General features: G+C 40.6%; 2 protein-coding genes across 2 annotated transcripts; one reads left to right on the plus strand and one right to left on the minus strand.

Annotated features, from left to right (window-relative positions):
* The first annotated feature begins 112 nt into the window (after window positions 1-112).
* gemin2 (gem (nuclear organelle) associated protein 2) lies at window positions 113-9,068 on the plus strand. The gene is made up of 10 exons (XM_023282917.3): window positions 113-367; window positions 2,520-2,604; window positions 3,719-3,808; window positions 3,992-4,051; window positions 5,325-5,441; window positions 5,756-5,800; window positions 5,898-5,966; window positions 7,358-7,468; window positions 7,645-7,703; window positions 8,686-9,068. Exons 1-10 carry the CDS (start codon window positions 246-248, stop codon window positions 8,723-8,725), a joined length of 798 nt encoding a protein of 265 aa, XP_023138685.1. The 5' UTR covers window positions 113-245; the 3' UTR covers window positions 8,726-9,068.
* A 1,450-nt stretch (window positions 9,069-10,518) lies between these two features.
* pnn (pinin, desmosome associated protein) lies at window positions 10,519-18,587 on the minus strand. The gene is made up of 9 exons (XM_023282908.3): window positions 18,426-18,587; window positions 17,896-17,973; window positions 15,202-15,273; window positions 14,677-14,752; window positions 14,224-14,318; window positions 13,987-14,062; window positions 12,735-12,890; window positions 12,459-12,597; window positions 10,519-12,369 (listed from the first exon to the last, which is right to left on the minus strand). Exons 1-9 carry the CDS (start codon window positions 18,536-18,538, stop codon window positions 11,123-11,125), a joined length of 2,052 nt encoding a protein of 683 aa, XP_023138676.1. The 5' UTR covers window positions 18,539-18,587; the 3' UTR covers window positions 10,519-11,122.
* Window positions 18,588-18,797: the final 210 nt, after the last annotated feature.

The raw sequence follows: 18,797 nt of genomic DNA on the forward strand, positions 1-18,797 counted from the left end.
TTTCACGGCTAAAACGTGGACATTTTGTGGACTTCGCCCTTTTCTTTAAAAGCTGATCAGTGCAGCGTTCGTTGTTATGGCAACGATTCCGGCGCACAAAGACTACGTCATCAGTCCGCGTTTTCAAACAAGATGGCTTCCTAGTATTTGATGAAACTTCATCTGCAGGTCGATATTTTACTTTTTACTCGTACCGGACAACCCTTAAGCCCTTGTGGTTTGAATTAGTCTGCCGTCGATACAGAATGAAGTCTGACGTGGAGGAGTTGATGCCGAGGCTGCTGCCGGTGGAGTGTGGAGCCGGTACCGAGGACCTGGACCTGAGTGGACCCCCCAGAAACCCCCAGGAGTACCTCCGACAAGTCCAGTACGGTCACCACCAACACCTTAGGGATGGGAAGTTCAGCTCCCAAACGGCTCCTAATTTAGTATTATTTGTAGCCTATATTTTAGTCTAACCTGGCACATGTGAATGATTTGTGTTTTGATAAACTCCTTTTGCATTCAGTGTTTTTATGAGAAGCCTAATAATTGCCTCATTTTGTGCAATCGTTCTGGAACAAAAGCAGGCATTCTTACTTTTGTTGAATATTTTTAATAAACCTTTTTTTTTGCACAAAAAAATGAACAAAACACTGCGCATAAACCCACAGAAACAGAACCAAACTCGGTTTTCAAACAGTATAAATGTTCTCAGTGCAGGTTGGCATTCAGCAAACTCAGATTCCTGAGCTTGGATGGGCTGACATGATTTCTTCTTTCGTTGAGTATCTGCCCTGTTTTTGAGAAGATTCACTCAGATGGAACAGAAGTTGCCACAATACAGCATCCCCTCCATCACCTTCACTAGGTGGGGGAACACAGAGGCCTTTGCCTGCCTCCAGCTCAGTGGGTTATCTGCCTCCATTACAGCATCAGCTGTAGGATTTCTCCTTGCAGCATCTCCTGTAGCTCTTTCATCAAAGAACCTCCACACAGCAGAAGTTTGCGGCTCCTCATCCACTTGGTCCTCTAATGGTGGAGGTTTCTGGCTGCTGGGTCACATTTTGCTGCTGCTGCACTTATTCTCTAAAGTGCCTCGTCAACAGCTCTGTTGTCACTGAAGGCAAGCTTCTGAAACCTAGGATCCAGTAATGTCGTTTCTGCGAGGACAGCGTTTTTTAAACTCCATACTCCATCAAAAAAGTTGGGAGTCGGCTCTTCTGATTCACTACGAAGCAGCAGCTCTTAGAGCCGCGTCTTTTCTGCTTGACACATCACTGGAACACCCATGTTTTTGTGTTTGGGCAGTGGAGAAATAGTGTAACTTTATGTCAGAATTGTTCTTAGGATATTGAAACTATGAGTGAGTAGTTTAGCCCAGATATATTTAGATTTTATCCTGATAATTTCACCATTTTCAAGTTATTTTAGAGTAAAATGAATATAAGATATGAAACATTGGGTTAAAGGCAAAGTAAGGTATTCTCACTTTCATCCTATGCTCGCCCCATGCTCTACTATAATGTTACTGTGAGTACAGGATAGCTAGACCTGTGGTTCTCTAACACTGTGCCTTGGAATTAGTCCTATTCATAATGATTCACAGCTATAATCATATGTACAGGTTTGCCTTGGAAATACACGTTTTCTTTTTAAATAAATGTTCTGCCCAGAACATTTGAGAACCACTGAGTGAGACCAATGCTGCCAGTTGTAACAACTAGATAGAGATAGGTTGGTGTATTTCATAGCTTATTAACACTCATTTAAATTTTTTGAATTTATTCATTTAACTTGGTTTATTTAATACTAATCTGGGTGACCAGCCCTTTAAACAGTCCAGGAGAAGAGATGCTGGTGCTGGTGTGGAAAAAAGTTCACTCAAGAAGTCATAAAACATTATACCTGCAATAGATAACTAACAATAATCAGACCAAATATGCTGACAAATTCTGCCTCATGACAGTTTCTGTAAAAAGAGACAACTTTTTCTCCACCTTCCCTAATCTTGTCTGCATCTCATAATCTATATCCTTATCTTATATCCAGACCATTCTAGTCTCGCCTTAGTGAATTAGTTAATGATGACAAGCCCTGTAATTGCTGTTTCCACAAAATGTTTGTGTGAAGTACACTGAAGGAGATCTGCTGCTTGAATGACACAAAGATGACCCAAAACACATACTCACTGCATTTTTGATCACTGATGTCATCTCATATCATCTGAGAGAAGGAGAGAGATCTGGAGCTGTTCATAAAACATTTAGCTGTGGTCTTGGATGTCCAGGTCTGACGAGGCCTCTGCTCTTTGTAGGTCTGCTGTGATACACACTGATACATATAGTAGAACAGAAGAGTGTTTCTGTACAACTAGCGAGATGTTATTTTTATGTTTTCAGTATTTTTTTTCTCACATGTACTTTGTTTTCAAGTACAGTAAATGACTACTGACCTTTACCTTCTGTATTGTTTTGCTGAGAATGCTGTTCTAGTTGAGCCAGGTAGACTGACTGAATCCTGTGTTTCCTTTTCTTCAGGTTGGAGGCGTCACTGTGTCCAGAGGTGGTGGTCGCTCAGATCGACCCGAAGAAACTGAAGAAGAAACAAACAGTCAACATATCTGTGAGTAAATATAAAGAATTTTATTATAAAGTTCTGTCTATGGGTGTGAAGCTGTTTGATGCTACATGTCAATAAAAATAAAAGTAGAACATTGTGTGGGCAAAAACGTTTTTTTCAGTTTTTTTTTCTGGTAAGTTTTGAGATTTTGGGATGTCCTGCTTCCAAAACATCTTCTTTGAAACTAGTGGAAAGAAAACCTCCAAAATACACGTTTGTGTGTTTATTTTTTTTTTTTACCATATTTTCTATGGAAGCTTTATGTAAATCTGTACATATTTCATGAAATAATCATAATTATATAACATTTCTGAAAACCTGTAATACAATTTTCAAATGTCAAGTGAGTTATTAGTTGAGGAATTTTCATGATAATATCTATTTGTTACATTTTTACCCTCACTGTCTGTCTCCAGTTAAATAGAGTGAGATTTTTGAGTATAGCTTTAAAGGAGACGTTCTCAAAATGAGTTTTTCCTCCTATCCTGAGGCAGAAATCTCCACTTCAGTGGCAGTTCCATACAGCACACATCCTGGTTTTACTACCGTCCATATTTTGGACATTATTGTAGAGATTCATTGATATATTGTTCATAGCTTCATTTATAGAACATTTTATTCCTAAAAACATGCCGGCAATAGATTTTTTTTTCTTGGCTCATTTATTGAGTGAAAAGTAGAGCTCTTCAAAATCCGCTCTGTAAAAACATTGGATTTCTAATATGTCACATAAATGAAACAAGAATTTGGAGCATTTAGAAATTTATGCGAAGTAACAAATATCTAGAACGATAATACCTAATTTGCATATTTCAACAAAATACAAATAAAAAATGGTAATGCAATAAATAACTGTTCCATTGTAAGTAATCAGCTGGGGAGGTTTCATAGTGATATCTGGTAAATATTTAAAGTAAATAAATATGAAGTAGCAGAGGACTGTTGAGCTGAATGTGATCGCTGACTTCAGGTGGGTCCAAACAGCGACATGAGCTGATTTAAGTAAGCAAATATCACTAAATCACTTTTTTATTAGTCTATCATTAGTGCGTTGATGATGTTGGGATCGATATGTGAATCTCTGTAAAATGTTATGATCTTATTTCCTGAACTTCAGGTTGCAGGGTGCCATGCTGCTCCAGCTGGTTTCTCCCCCAGCCTCAGTTGGCAGCAGCAGCAAGTCAGTAACTTCTCTGATGTCAGACAGGTAAAAAAAAAAAAAAAAAAATCCACTTCCATTTTAGAAGTTACTACAGCCCAAAGTCGTATATATATATATCAACTAATCGAAAAACTAATCAAAAAGTTAAGAATTGCTTGTTTGCTTTGAGGTAGGATCATTGCAGAACTTTGATTATCATGTTTCTGTTTTTTGCATATTTTTTTTCAGAGTATCACAAAGAACAGGAGACACTGGAGCAGCCAGTCTCTAGACGACAATGTGCTGATGGTGAGGGGATGTCACAAACTTCATTTAATAATTAAAGAAGAAAAGCACTCAGAGAGTGCAGTACTCTGCCAAGGCTGCTCATTCCCCCATATGGCATTGTTACAGATGCAGCATTTGTTTATTAGTAGGGCTGTCAAAATTAACCCTTTAATGTGGATTAACCCATCGTCATGATTAATCTGATTAAAAAAATTTACGCAGTTAACTCATCTGCAGCGTAGAATGACTCAAAATCACTCAAACATCTCTGGCAACGCATTTTGGGCAGTTTGTCCAGGTGGACTTACCGTCATGCATGCTGCTGCACATGCAAATGGGCAGTTGATCCAGTCGTGGCTGAACCAACCTACTCAAAATTGAAGATGCTAAAGAGCTCATTGGCCGTCTCGGTGGGAAATGTGAATGCTATAAATAGATATATTCCCTTCTTTCTTGAGTCTGTTTGTTCATGCAAAATGAAACACAATATCGATTAAAAGTGAATGATATTTAATCGTGATTAATCAAAATTACTCCACAGCAACCCTGTGATTAATCTGATTCCAAATTGTAATCATTTGACAGCACTATTTATTAGTTATTGATGATCAGAAATCACAGAAACATGGAATGTAGCCATTTAATATAGATGTACCCACAAACAAAATGACCTTGCCTAAGCACAGGCGCGTGTTATGCATGTGTACGTTATGTACGGATACCAAGTCGCATCACCTAAATATGTAGCGGGAGGCAGGAATTGATGGAACTCAGAAACACCCCCACAATTTAATCAGTTGTGTCCTGATAAGTCCTCAGCAGTGGATTTGTAGTAGGATCACAATCATGTGATCATCAGCAGGCAGCTGACGTAGTGTTCACTTGTTGTCATGGTTACAGTGATGCCGTGCCGCTATCTCGCAATGATACAGAAATCTTTAACCAATCCAGACTGGATCCAGACTACAAGCTGCATCACTGACAAAATCTAATCACTTCGTCCTTGTGTCATTTCTGACCTTTCCAGAAAATTTCATCCAAATCCGTTAGTCTGTTTTTGAGTAATGCTGCGAACAGACAGACAAACAAATGTGCAACAATCGTCACGTAACCCCACCGCGTTCCTTGACGGAGTAATAAATACTCTTCTGTGTACATTTAATAGCATCATGAGGTGTTTCAGCTTTAGTTTGATCAGGAACACAACCTCTGGAAATCTTGTTGCAGTTTTCTTGAGCTTTACAAAAGCAAACAGATTTTGAATTTGTTATGAATGTATCTTTTTTGTTCACAGCCAAAGCTAACAGACGAAGAGGGCTGGAAGAGGTTTTGTTTAGGAGAGAAGGTCTATCTGGGTTCTTCATCCGGCCACACAGATGCAGATGCAGAGCCAGCAGTTGACTATAGCAAGGTTGTATGAAGACAGCAATTAGTTTTTTCAATTCTTCCTAAATAAATAGGATATAATAGAATAGAATAAGAGCTCGCAAATTTGAATATTTTTGGCAAATGTAAAAAAAATTCAAGTTTTAATGAAAAGAAATGATCAAACCATATCTTATCACTGGTCTCACAAAAATTCTAAAAATAAAACTGACAGCACTAGTTTTTTTTTGTATAGTTCAGTATGCACTAAATATATTGAGCATTTTACTTTTTTCTGTGATGTGTTTTGGAACATGGGATTTTTCTGGTATATTCATCAGTGCATTTGTTTGTGTTTAGGTGGGGTTCCCTCCCTTCCTTAGCATTGTTAGCAGACTAAACCAGGTAAACAGACTGCCACATTTAGACATTTATCTCACTCTGAACCAGTCCAGCAGCCTGATTGGTGTGTTTGTTGGCTCCCTCCTCTCTGTGTCTGCAGTCCACAGTACTGATGGTGTTGGAAATCCTTATCAGCTGGTTTGAGGAAAGAGAATTTGTTCCACAGTTGGTGAGTTTGGTACTCAACATTTTTCAGCTGACTGCAGACTGTACAGGAGTCTAATGTTACAATCACATTGATTATTATTTATAATATTTGCAGAACTTGACAGAAAATGAGCATATTTTTTAGCTTTAAGTATGTAATTGAAGACAAAGAGGGTGTTGTACTGAACCAGCATTAGATAAGAACCACGTTTGTCCTGTCATTGCTTTTTTTCACTTACAATATTTGAAATAGAAAATGTGCAAATTCATCCATCCATCCCTTACGCCTATCTGGGGTCGGGTCACAGAGGCAGCAGATGAAGCAGGTCATTCCAGATGCCCTTCCCCCCAGCAACACTTTCCAGTTCTTCTTGGGGGATCCTGAGGCATTCCCAGGCCAGATGAGATATATAATTCCTCCAGCAGGTTCTGAGTCTGCCCCGGGGTCTCCTCCCAGGTGGACGTGTTCAGAAAACCTCCAAAGGAAGTCTCTCTGGAGGCATCTGAATCAGATGTCCAAACCACCTCAACTGGCTCCTTTAGAGGTGAAGGAGCAGCAGCTCTACTCCAAGCTACCTCCAGATGTCTGAGCTTCTCACTCTATCTCTAAGGCTGAGCCCAGCCACCCTACGGAAGCAGCTCATTTCAGCTGCTTGTATCCACGATCTCATTTTTTTGGTCACTACCAGAGCTCATGACCATAGGTGAGGGTTGGAACGTAGATGGATGGTAAATTGAGAGCTTCGGTTCGGTACAACGCCCACATTACTGCTGACACCGCACCACTCCACTTGTCCATCTCTCGCTCCATTTTCCCATCACTCATGAACAAGATCCTGAGATGCTTGAACTCCTTCACTTGGGGAAGCAACTCCCCCCCAACCCAGAGGCAGCAGTCCAACGATTTCCAACAGAGAACCATGGCCTCGTACTTGGAGGTGCTGATCCTCATCCCCGCCGCTTCACACTCGGCTGCAAACCGCTCCAGTGCTGCTAAAGGTCTGATGAAGCTAACAGAACCACATCATCTGCAGCAGAGATGCCATCCTGAGGCCTCCAAACCAGACACCCTCCTCACCCCGGCATCACCTTGAGATCGTGTCCATGAACACCACAAACAGGATCGGAGACAAAGGGCAGCCTTGGCGGAGCCCAACACCAACAGGAAACGTGTCTGACTTTGTGCCGAGTATGTGGACACAGTTCTTTGGTTGTTCAGGGACCGAATGGCTCGTATCAATGAGCCTGGTACCCCATACTCCCACAGAACCCCCTACAGAACACCTCGGGAGTCATGGTCGTTAGCCTTCTCCACATCCTCAAAACTCAAATTCCCTCACTGTAATTATGCTGTAATTGAATATTTGTGACACTACGTGTTTTCATAGTTATTTGCTTGATTTCTTGTCAAAGGGTCGCTGGTTGTATGCCCTGTTGGCCTGCTTAGAGAAGCCTCTGCTGCCTGAAGCTCACTCCTCCATCAGACAGCTGGCCAGAAGATGTGCCCAGCTCCGCAGCACACTGGTAGGTCCTGCTTCCCTGCACTCAGTGTAGCTTTAACGTGGAACATGGTATGAGCATAGAAAGAAAATTGGATGACGGTAAATTTGTTGTTCATAACCCACAGATCACTGCACTTGTGTCTGTATAAATAAAATACTGTATTGTAAATAAACTGTTCTGCTTAAATTACTTCACAGGACAGTCAGGAGGATGAGAAGCTGCCGGCCCTCAACCTGCTCATCTGTCTTGTTGCCAGGTGAAACTGTCTAATTTCTTTAGGCTGATTATACCCATATACACTTATAGAAGTCAATGTGTATTTCGGCAGTCTTGAGTTTCCAGTGCCTCCTATCACTCTTCATTTTGTATGATGGAATCATTAAAACACATACAGCCTTGTCACAAAAACAGTCATGGATATATTGTAGGTCTTCTGGAATAATAATAATCTGTCGGTCAAAATTATACACACAATGCCAGTATTTGGTTCAATGTCTTTTGGCCAGTTTAACTAAATTTGTCAGCTTTCTGGCACAGACTGGTTTCCTCAGCACAGTCCTCAGGTTATCAATAGTGTTTAAGTGAGGACTTTGGGGAAGTCAGGGGAAAAACTTTAATTCTAGCCTTATTTAGCCATTTCTTTACCACTTTGGATACGTGTTTGGGGTCATTGTCTTGGAGCACCCAACTCCATCTAAGATCCAACCTTCTGGCTGATTATTTGTCCTGAAGAATGTAGAAGTAATCCTCCTACTTTATTATTGCATTTAATTTGTGTAGAGCACCAGTTCCTCTGACACCAAAACAGACCCAGAGCAGAATACTACCAGAGTTAAAGACCTCACCTTCTCTCCTCCAAACATATTTCTAGTTATTCTTGTTATTTGTGTATTTAATGCGCCCCATTGGCTCAGAGAAGTCAGCAGCTGTAGTCCCTCATGATGTTCTCAAAAGACTAAGAGGCCACAAAGAAAATTTGATCAACACAACTTTCTACATCATCAAAACTAAAACTTCAAGTTGACCAGCGGATTTCCAGAAGACCTAAAATAAATCTATGAATTTACCAAAATGCATGATTGTTTTTCGACAACGTCGTATGTTTCAATGACTCCATCGTAGAAAAGTAGTTTTAGGAGTCACTGAAAACGCAAGACTGCCATGGTATACATGTTCTTACTGCAGTATAGATGTAAAGCACATGCAGTTATGCTCACTTACTTTTGTTTGTCCTGCAGATACTTTGAGCAGAATGATCTGGCAGACCATCAAGAGTGAAGAGGAACTGTTAAATATTGTTCAATGATACCATCAGCTCACTGAGGAACTGAACCATGTCACTAGAGTCAGTACATCTTTCCAATGTCTTAGCAGCGCACACATCCACATGGGGCAGCGGCGCTTCTTCACGTTGGGATGAAAGTTGAGGACAAATGGGAAGAGACTGAATCGTGAACTCAAGTTTTGTACTTGTAATGAATGCGGTTACCAAACTGACCTGTGCCGACGCAGCAGGATCACTGTTATTTTTATACAGGACAAGTTAAACTTTTTCTTTGTGAATTCACTTGTGAGGTTCAGATGCAAGATGTGTTTATTAAACTGTTCATGATTTATAGGATCACTGCTTGGGTGGACGTGGTCTTTGAGTCTTTAGACCAGGGGTGTCAAATTCATCCTTGTTCAGGTTCCACATTCAGCCCAATTTGATCTCAGGTGGGCTGGAAAAGTAAAATCACAGCAAAATAACCTACAAGTAACTACAATTCCTAATTTTTCCTTTGTTTTAGTGCAAAAAAGTACATTCTGAAAATGTTCACATTAAAGGACTTGTTTTTTTTTTACAAAACATTATGAACAACCTGAAATTTCTGAAGAAAATTAAGTAAAATTTCAACCATATTATCCTTAAGTTTACCGTTTACACATTACAACTTCCAGATCAGAGGAACAAAAGGAACAAAATGTTTTGTCACGTGGAACTGAACAATGTAGTATTTTACTGTATGATCAAAATGACAAGTCAAAAAACAACAAAAACATGACACAATATTCCAAAAACGAGACAAAATGACAAAAGTGAGAAACAAAATAACAAAAAATAGACAAACTACGCGAGACAAAAAGGCAACACAAAACGACAAAAACATGAGAAAAGACAACAAAAACGACATAAAAATGACAAGAACAATGAGCAATATAGTATTTTACTTTATGATCAAAACAAAAAAATTATTTTAGATTTGCGGTTTTACAAATTCACAATTTGCAGTTGTCTTCTCTGTAATTTTTACACTTTGAGGGCCGGTTTTGGCCTGCAGGCCGCATGTTTGACACCCCTGCTTTAAAAGAACCTCAAATATACTGTAGTTGCCAATGTCAAAAATGATGACTCCAGCTCTACAGTCAATCAACCATGTGTGTTTGAGGTCATTGTGTTGTTGGAACACCCAATTGTATCTAAGATCCAACCTTTTAGTTGTCCTGAAGAACGTGGAGGTGATCCTTCTTATTACATTTGTGTAAAGCACCATTTCCTCTGGCACCAAAATACGCAGCATAATGCTACCAGAGTTAAAAGATCACTGCTTGTGTGGACATGGTCTTTAAGTCTTTCGAAGATTCTCAAATATACTGTAGTTTCCGATATCAAAAATGACTCGAGGTCTACAGTCAGTATCTTCACTACAGCACAGATCACCCATAAGGCCAGAGGACGACTTCTAGTGACTGTGGTGGTCATTTTTGCTTCTATTGGTTTCCAACTGCTCAAACGAGGCAAAGCTTCATGCTAAAAACTGCAGAAATGTTTATTGCAATAACTATCAGTTTATGATTTTGCAGAATGATGAGTAATAGGTCTAACTGTCCTAATTTCAAAACAAGTTTTGAGAATGAGACACTATGAAACATTTTTAGTGTATTTCGTCTTTCTATGCTGTAAACATACATTTGATTTAAACAGACTACTCAACTGAATTGACTGCATGTGACTTTAAAAGCAAAGCAGAACACTGTCTAGTTTCCACTAGACAGACACCACTAGATAAACACCACACCATGGACGTTGCTACTATTACCCCACCTTTATTTGAAGCAGATTCAGTCGGTACAAAAAAAAAGAAATACAGTTTCAAAAGCAAATATTTGAGCAAATCACAATTTACATGGATCAAACAGTGAAATAAAGAGGGATTAACAGCGTCGTCACAACAGCTACCGTAACCATCATTACCCTGGTCTATGGCAATATGATTAGGATGAAAACTAGAAAAACATTCAATACCACTTCTTCTTCATAGCGTTACAAGTATCTTTTTAAGATCCAAATCTGAAATAATGAGACTAGAATGACATCTCTCCTATCTGATCTGTTGATTAGTGACGGTGTCAGGGATTTCTCCTGTTAAGATGTCCCCCTGTGACCAACAGGCCTACTTGTTTACCAAGCAAAAGGAAAAAGAGGAAAGCCAGAACCAGTCATCCATTTCATTTCGACACTGCCACATAAATGACACTGAAAAGTCCTTCAATGTTAAAATTTCCAGCGGGCCTAGGTGAAACCTTGGGTGTTTTAAGAAGAAATACTAGTTTTAAAAACTCTCGTGTCATAAAGTAATGAGTAGGAGGTTCATCTTCCCCCAGTGTTTTCATAGAAGCTGTGACAGAACCTGATTAGCGTCTCTTGTCCTTCCTATCTCTATCTTTATGCTCCCTATCACTCCGGGAAGACCTGCCCCTCCCTTCCTCACTCCTCCTCTTCCTCCTCTCCTTCGATCCCTTGGAGTCCCTCCCTCCTCCAGCGCTCCCTCCTCTCTTGTGGTGACTCCTCTCTTCTCCTTTCTTCCTGTCCCTGCCTTTATCCGACGGCCTCCTCTTGCGCTTGCCACTCTCTCGGCTGCGACTTCGGCTGCTGCTGTTGGACGACGAGGATGAGGAGGATGAAGACGATGACGAGGAGCGGCTGGATCCGGAGGAAGAAGAAGAACTTCCACTGGAGGAGGAGCCGGAGGAGGAAGACGAAGAGCTGTTGCTGCGACTGCGACCTTTCCTCGATTCCTTTTCCTTCTTCCTCCCCCTCCTGCCATTCTCATCCTCTTTAGCAGGGGCAATGACAGGAGCCTCCTGGGAATCAGGCAGTTTTTCCAGGGCTTCTTCCCCTGATTTTTCTTCCACTATCTGGCTCTCGACTGTAGAGTCCTGAGCCTTAAACCCAGAGATGGCAATATCCTGCTCAGGCACAGCACAGACTGTCTGGGGCTCTGGGACTGGAGAGGACTCCTGGGTCACAGGGGGCTGTCCTGCTGGTTCCCCTGCAGGGCAGCTGGGCTGGGGCTGATGACTGGTGTTTGGTGCTTCCTGACTGCTTACGGTTGGTTCAGAGGACTGGATGTCTTCAGTCTTTTCATTCTGGAGGTCTGTGGGCCCCTGCTTACTGTCTGTTTCTACCTCTTTCTCCTTACCTCTATCCTCCTTCTCTGCCCCCTGCTCCACCTCCATCTCCTCTGAACCTGGACTGGCCTCCTTGTCTTCCTTCTCCTTCAGCTCCTCTCCTTCCTTCTTCTCACTCCCCTCCTCACTCAGCTCCATCCCTTCCTCCTCCTCCTCCTCTACCTTTTTCAACACTTCTTTCTCCCCTCCCTCCCTCTGCTCTCCTTCATCCCTCTCTGTCACCTTTCTATCCCCCTCTTTTTCCCTCTCCTCTTCCTCCTCCTCATCCTCCTCTTCATCTTCCTCCATTTCTATAGTACCCTTATTACCTGTCACCTTGACTACCTGACCTGCTGGCTTACCCTCCACCGGGCGGTCCGTCCCCGTTGCCGCTGTGTTTCCGTCCTGGTCGCGGTTTGGCTGTCGCCGGGGGCGCGACTCCATCTTGCTGAGGTGTTCAGCAAAAGCCTCACGCCTCTCTTCAAACACAGCTGTGGGGGAGAAAAGCCGAAGATTTACAGGTTACAGAGTCATCAACAGAGATACATCTCAAACCTGCTCCTAGCTGAACCCTACTGACCATTTAGTTTCTTGGTGGAGTCATCGAGGAGTTTCTGTGTTGCGGAGCACATTTTCCCAGGCAGGTAGAAGATGTGAGGTTTCGTCTTTGTGCGAATGTATTTCACCAGGCGATTATTGTGGCTGGTCCACTCCTCTTGCTGTTCAACAAGGAAAGAGAAAGAACAACCCTGAATGGAACACAGGTGCATACTAACAACCGGAAAAAATTAAGACAACTAATTATTCATTCTCATTGATCTTACTTTCAAAAATGTGTTAAGTAATATTTTCTTACCAGTTGAGCTAATTCCACTTTCTGTTCCAGTAGTCTCAGCTCTGTCTGCTTGGCTCTCCTCTCTTCAAACAGCTCTCGTTTTTCATTCTCCACCTTCTTTCTCTCAGCCTCAGCCTGAACCTCGAGTTTCTGCTCAATCTCTGAACGCCGCTTTTGCTGTGGGACGATAACAGATGATTGTCAAAAACAGACTCAAGTTGGGTGCCCAGATAGCTCAGCTGGCTGGGTGACCCACCCATCAACAGGGGCTATAGTCCCCGACGCAGCGTCATGAGTTCGAGTCCAGCTCATGGCTATTTACTGCATGTCATTCCCCCACTCTTCTACCCATGTTTCCTGTCTCTCTATCCTGTCAAATAAAGACAAAAATGCCCAAATACTTAAAAAAAAACAGACTTGAGCTTGTTTTATGTTGACACATCCGTGAGGTCCGTGCGGCTCGGTGTGGCCAAATAACGTACTTTTAGCAGCCATGCCTCCTTACAAGAAGAAAATTTCCACGTTGTGTACCTCCAAATTTTTCTAACACGGACAGAGACATGTGGAAAACTGGCAGGAGAACAGGAGCTCCTGGTAGCAGAAGTTCATAAATCCAGGCTTTGATACGATTCATCACACAGAGATCACCGTGGTAACCAGGCAATGAACAATTCATGGCGTGAAATTAAAACTAACAGCTGAAATGCAACTTCAGTAAAATGCCATGTTGTAAGTGGTGTAAACAATGGCAAACTTCTTCTACTCTAGTTTAGTACTGTGGTAGACGTGTGTTTGCGATACACTGCCCCCTGCAGTTTGGGAGCAGATGCCACATGGAGTATAAAGTCGCGCGTTCTCTTGAGCGGATTCCCAAGCATCTCCATGTTCGTGTGGAAAGCATAACCCAGCCTTTAAGCAGTTTTATAACAGTCAATCTCCTGAGACACTGATGAAATCAATTACTTTTCATTTCTAAAGAACAAGCACAAATTGGGCAGCCCAGTAGCTCAACAGCTTGAGTTGGACAGCCCATAGACAGGGGTTCAAGTCCAGCCCACAGCCCTTTGCTGCAGGTCCTTCCTCCATTCTTCTTCCTGTCTGCCTCTCTTTACTATCCTGTCAACAAATCCGAAAGGAAAAAAAAGCCCCACAAATTCGTAATGCCAGAGTTGCAAAACTTTAGTCTCAATGACATGAGAACTACAAACCTATGATTTGATGCAGTCATGTCTTCAGCTCTACAGTTCAGTCATAAATGGACTTATTTCCTCACCTTCTCTGAAGAGACGTTGGATTCTTGCTTGAATTTCTGCAGTGTCCCCATCAGCAGGCCAAACATGCGCCGATTCCTGACCAAGACAACACACACCCACCATCATGCACTTTCAATTCTCAGCTTCGCCTGAACATTTCAGGGAAAGGATCAGTTGCCTTCCTCCATTTACAAATGGATCACAACATTTACTGAATGTAAATCTGTATGTCCAGTTAAAGCCATGTGTTGACAGACCTCTGTTTGCCCTTCTCATCCATGGTTTGATCCTGAATAAGATCTCGGCGTGTTCTCTCTTTGGAGGTAGCTACTACAGACGACTGCAACGCCGGCTGATGGAAGGAGAAGACGAGGAAAAATTATTTAAGACTCTTTGTTTTTAACTGAAAACTGCCCCTAAACATACTCTAGCTGTGACAGATGATCTATTGTTGCCAGCTTTAATAATAACTGAGCTCCCTGTCAGTCTGTCTCAGCCACATGATGAATGTTTGCTTTCAAAACACATTACCCAGGAGAGACTTAATTTCTTAATATTCTTTCATTTCTTAACCTAACATTAATAAATAGGGAGTAAAATATTTCAAACAGACTTTGTCCATTGAGCTTATCAAATCTTCTTGTATAAGCTGTCCCCATAAAACTTCTGTCCCACACATAAACTAAACTACAAGCGTACGGTCCTCCTACCTTTTTGACATCGTCATCATCTTCGGCGTCGCTGTCGTGGCGCGTGTCTCTCCTGGCCCTCTGGTCCCCCGCCAGCCTACAAACACACAGAGAGGTAAGAGACTGACTCTTCAGAACAAACGCAAAAATAGTAACTGCTGCTTTGACATCTGTCAGCGAGCTGAGAATCAAAATGATTCAATTACAGTTTGGGATGTAATCTGCACACAATAAGAAGTACAAAAAAAATCCAGAAGGAAGAAACATGACAAAAGATAAGTGCCACTATGATCTCATTAGTCTGAGGCACTTTACAGGTTATTGGTTATAAATGCTTCAATCTCAACAATCAGCACCTGCAAAAGGCATATTTACTTAAACTGAGTTTAAACTCTGAAAATGAACTGACTTCAGTATTGAAAATTTCAATCTAGAAACTTTTTAATGCTTCTCCTAGCTCTATAAATGTTTAAACCCCAGAGGAGAACACCATGACGTTGCGTGAGTTGATGTAAATTTGATGCACAATAAGAGTCGGAATCTCACCTCAGCAGGGCTCCTTCGATGTCCCTCTGCTTGGCAGGAGGGCCGCCGCTTCCCATGTCTGAGAGACTACGCCTGAGAAGCACACGGAGATTTAACGTACTGCAGACCACATTCAGAAACACTACATATTTCTAAAAAAGCAGCATTTCAGATTTAAACAAAACATGTCAAAACGTGAGCGGAATGCTCCCGCCTGTACTAACACCTACACCACACTTTCTGTTTGCAGATGCAGAGAGCGAAAACAGTTTCAAAAGCAAAAATTTGTGTGCACTAACATACGAGTGCAGCCAGACCGGCTACTAAAACAGAGAAGCTTAACTTATAACACATGCACAGTGTATGACTTCTATCTCTGCTATGCATGCCATTAAAGCGCAATATCTATACACTGCAAATAGCCAGTTGCTGCTCTATTAATATTTAAATTCTTAAAGCCTATTAGAGAGTGCACCAACTTGCTATGACTGAACCCGTGTCTCATTAAACTTATACGTGATAAAACACTCCTATATAGCTCAAAAAAAAACTGATATATATATATATATATATATATATATATATATATATATATATATATATATATATATATATATATATATATATATATATATATATATATATATATATTAGGGCTGGGACTTTAACGCGTTAATTTCGATTAATTGATTACCTCGAAAATAACGCGTTAAAAATAATAACGCAATTAATTGCGCCCTCCTCAGTTCCCTCATTTCTGGCACACTGGTAACTCTGATGAACACTCCAGCCCAGTAGGTGGCGGTAATGAACCTAAAGTCTGTTTGTAGCCATGAAGAAGAAGCACAGGAAGTACTGAGTGAAGTCAGGCACTGGTGAACAGTGAATGAAGATGAGATTGAGCTTGTTGGGCAGAAATTTTCCTTTTAAAAATCTTCCCGATGGCAGCTTGGATAAAAGCCTGGTTGTGTGCAAATTGTACAACAAAGAGTTTTCTGATCACTGTGTCACTTCAAGCCGACGGTATCACCTCAATGTAAAACATGTTGCTGTTAGCACCAGAGCTAACGTTAGCTACGAGTCATGCTAACGGCTAACAGTGTAGCCATCCCATAATAGACCACTTTTCTAGACAGTGCTTGAGTTTAGAGAAAGTCTTAAAATGTTGAATAAAATCGCTATAATTGCACTTAGATTTGCAGTAATCTGTGAATGTAGCAGACAGATGAAAAATGCAGATAAATAGAAATGAAACATTTTTGTGGTTTAAGTTTTTACTCCGTCGAGGCTCTGCCTCCTTGGAGGAGGAATAACCTAAACAACAAAAATATCTCTTAATAAGTTAGTCATAAACTTTTTGTTTATAAAAAAAATTACATAAATAAAAATTGATATTCCTATAAAAAGAACCAACAAAATTACACCATTTATCAGACCCAGAAAAGATGAAAACAGAATGAATCTCTGGATTTTCAACTTTCTGAAGCTCCTTGAACTACTTATGCTGATTTTATGTGCCATACAGTGGAAAAAACAACTAAATTCAGGCTTTAAGTCATCAAAATCACTTTTTTCTATATGTCCCATTTTCCTTTTTTAAAATAAATTTAGAATTATAAACATGTATATGTCTATTCATTGATTCAACTGTCAACAACAATTTTATTTGAATTGAAAAACTTCACTTATTGCTATTTGACAAAACTGCAATTAATTGCGATTAATTAATTACAAAGCCTGTAATTAATTAGATAATTTTTTTAATCGCGTCCCACCACTAATATATGTATGTATGTATGTGTGTGTGTGTATATATATATATATATATATACACACACACACACACACACACACAGTTCTATGTTATTATATTACTCATTTTTTCTATATCTGGGTACATATGTAATTTTTTTTATATATATATATATATATATATATATATATATATATATATATATAAAAATTCATTCATTTTTTGGGGTCTTACATGGTTAAAACAACCACTAACAATTATTTGCACTGTGATGTGATCCCATTCACTGTTGTCTTAAATGCAGCACACCAAGTCTGACTGTTATTCATCCTGTTGATTATGTAGCATGTTTTATTTATTTCCCTTGTGGACAGATTTGAGACATTCTTCCAATACTTCAACCATTTTAATCTAATCTAATCTAATCTAATTTGTGCTAGTTGTGACATCTCTAGGTTGGGCCAAAAGATCATTGATGATGTTTTCGGGTAGAATATCAATTCTCAATCTGAATCAAAATTCTCACCACTGATTTAGTTGAACTCATGCGATCACATCATCAGCTTTGCATATGATCTTATTTTGGCATATGATCTGCTTTTTACAGATCATATCATCGGGGATGCCATGTGTAAATGTTTTGTTTGGAAAGTTATTAATTTAACTTACCAATAAATATACATAAATGTATACACGGGGAATTACCACAAACACCACATTTTAGAGAAAACTTGCTTTTTACCGCTGAATTCCAGACAATCTGAGAGAAATTAACTAAATAAACTAAATTCTGAGTAGTTCTGAGTTGTTTTTGAACAGGTTTAGTGTGGTGTGTTTTACTGTTCCTGCATGGCCAAAATAAACAATAAAAAACACTGTCCAGATTACACGTTGCAATAGATTTTGCATCATCTGACGACGGGTAATGAGCATGCTGACTGAACAAAAAGATTGTTGTTTACCTGAGCAGGTTGATTCCTCTGCCTCTACCTCCTCCCAGGCCTGCCATGGGGCCGCCGAGCCGACGGACCTGACCCGGTCTGAAAACACAGCAACAAATAAGATCAACACAAAAAAACAAACACTCAAAACATTCATGGGAAACATTAGGTTTTTCTTGTTGGGTAACCGCATCGTGACTTTAGGAGAAGCTGCACCATAAACAGAGGAGTGTGAGGCCTACCACTGGGCCTACATGGAACTGACCTACAACTTTTTTATTTCCCTCCAAGGTTAAGACTGAGTTTAAATCCATGACTTTTTATTAGATATAACTTTGTGCAATTACACCCGCATGTCGGACATACGTAAACAGATTCAGCTCCCCAGCCCTAAACAACACGGAGCTGGTCCTGCTGGCTATCCTGCTGGCTAGCCTGTTAGCCGCCTCATGCTAACCGTGACCACGTCGCTCGCCGCGTGAGTGTTAGCAAGCTAGTTAGTTTATTCCTATTAATGCGACAAAAGCCGGATATGCATTCTGCAGTCTCACCTTGACTCATTGGGATCCCGTCCGGTCAATTTACGAATATTATCGTCCACGTTTTTCAAGCTTTCCTTCGCCTTTTCGAGCTGGTCCTGCAAGCTCCGCACCACCACCGCCATCTTGCTTCCACTTAGCGCGAGTCACGTGCTCCTCTTCTTCTTTTTGAAGTGTAAAACAGCAGCTGATATGTGACGTAACGACGCACTGCCGCCCCCTGCTGCTCTGAAACAGCCGTCACACATCACACAGCAAACTTTACAATAGAATAGAAGAGTAGAATAGAATAGAATAGAATAGAATAGAATAGAATAGAATAGAATAGAATAGAATAGAATAGAATAGAATAGAATAGAATAGAAGAGCTTTATTGTAATCATA

Source organism: Amphiprion ocellaris, chromosome 20 (assembly GCF_022539595.1).
Source record: "Amphiprion ocellaris isolate individual 3 ecotype Okinawa chromosome 20, ASM2253959v1, whole genome shotgun sequence".
Lineage (NCBI taxonomy): Eukaryota > Metazoa > Chordata > Actinopteri > Pomacentridae > Amphiprion > Amphiprion ocellaris.

Bases quoted from the DNA above. Each gene is read 5' to 3' on its own strand.
- gemin2 (XM_023282917.3), top strand. From the start codon at position 246: ATGAAGTCTGACGTGGAGGAGTTGATGCCGAGGCTGCTGCCGGTGGAG. The intron at 4,052-5,324 runs GTGAGGGGATGT...TTTTGTTCACAG, and splicing joins TAGACGACAATGTGCTGATG to CCAAAGCTAACAGACGAAGA. The intron at 5,801-5,897 runs GTAAACAGACTG...CTGTGTCTGCAG, and splicing joins TTGTTAGCAGACTAAACCAG to TCCACAGTACTGATGGTGTT.
- pnn (XM_023282908.3), bottom strand. From the start codon at position 18,538: ATGGCGGTGGTGGTGCGGAGCTTGCAGGACCAGCTCGAAAAGGCGAAG. The intron at 15,274-17,895 runs GTAAACAACAAT...TGTGCTTCTCAG, and splicing joins AGAGGAATCAACCTGCTCAG to GCGTAGTCTCTCAGACATGG. The intron at 14,319-14,676 runs GTAGGAGGACCG...TCCTTCCATCAG, and splicing joins ATGATGACGATGTCAAAAAG to CCGGCGTTGCAGTCGTCTGT.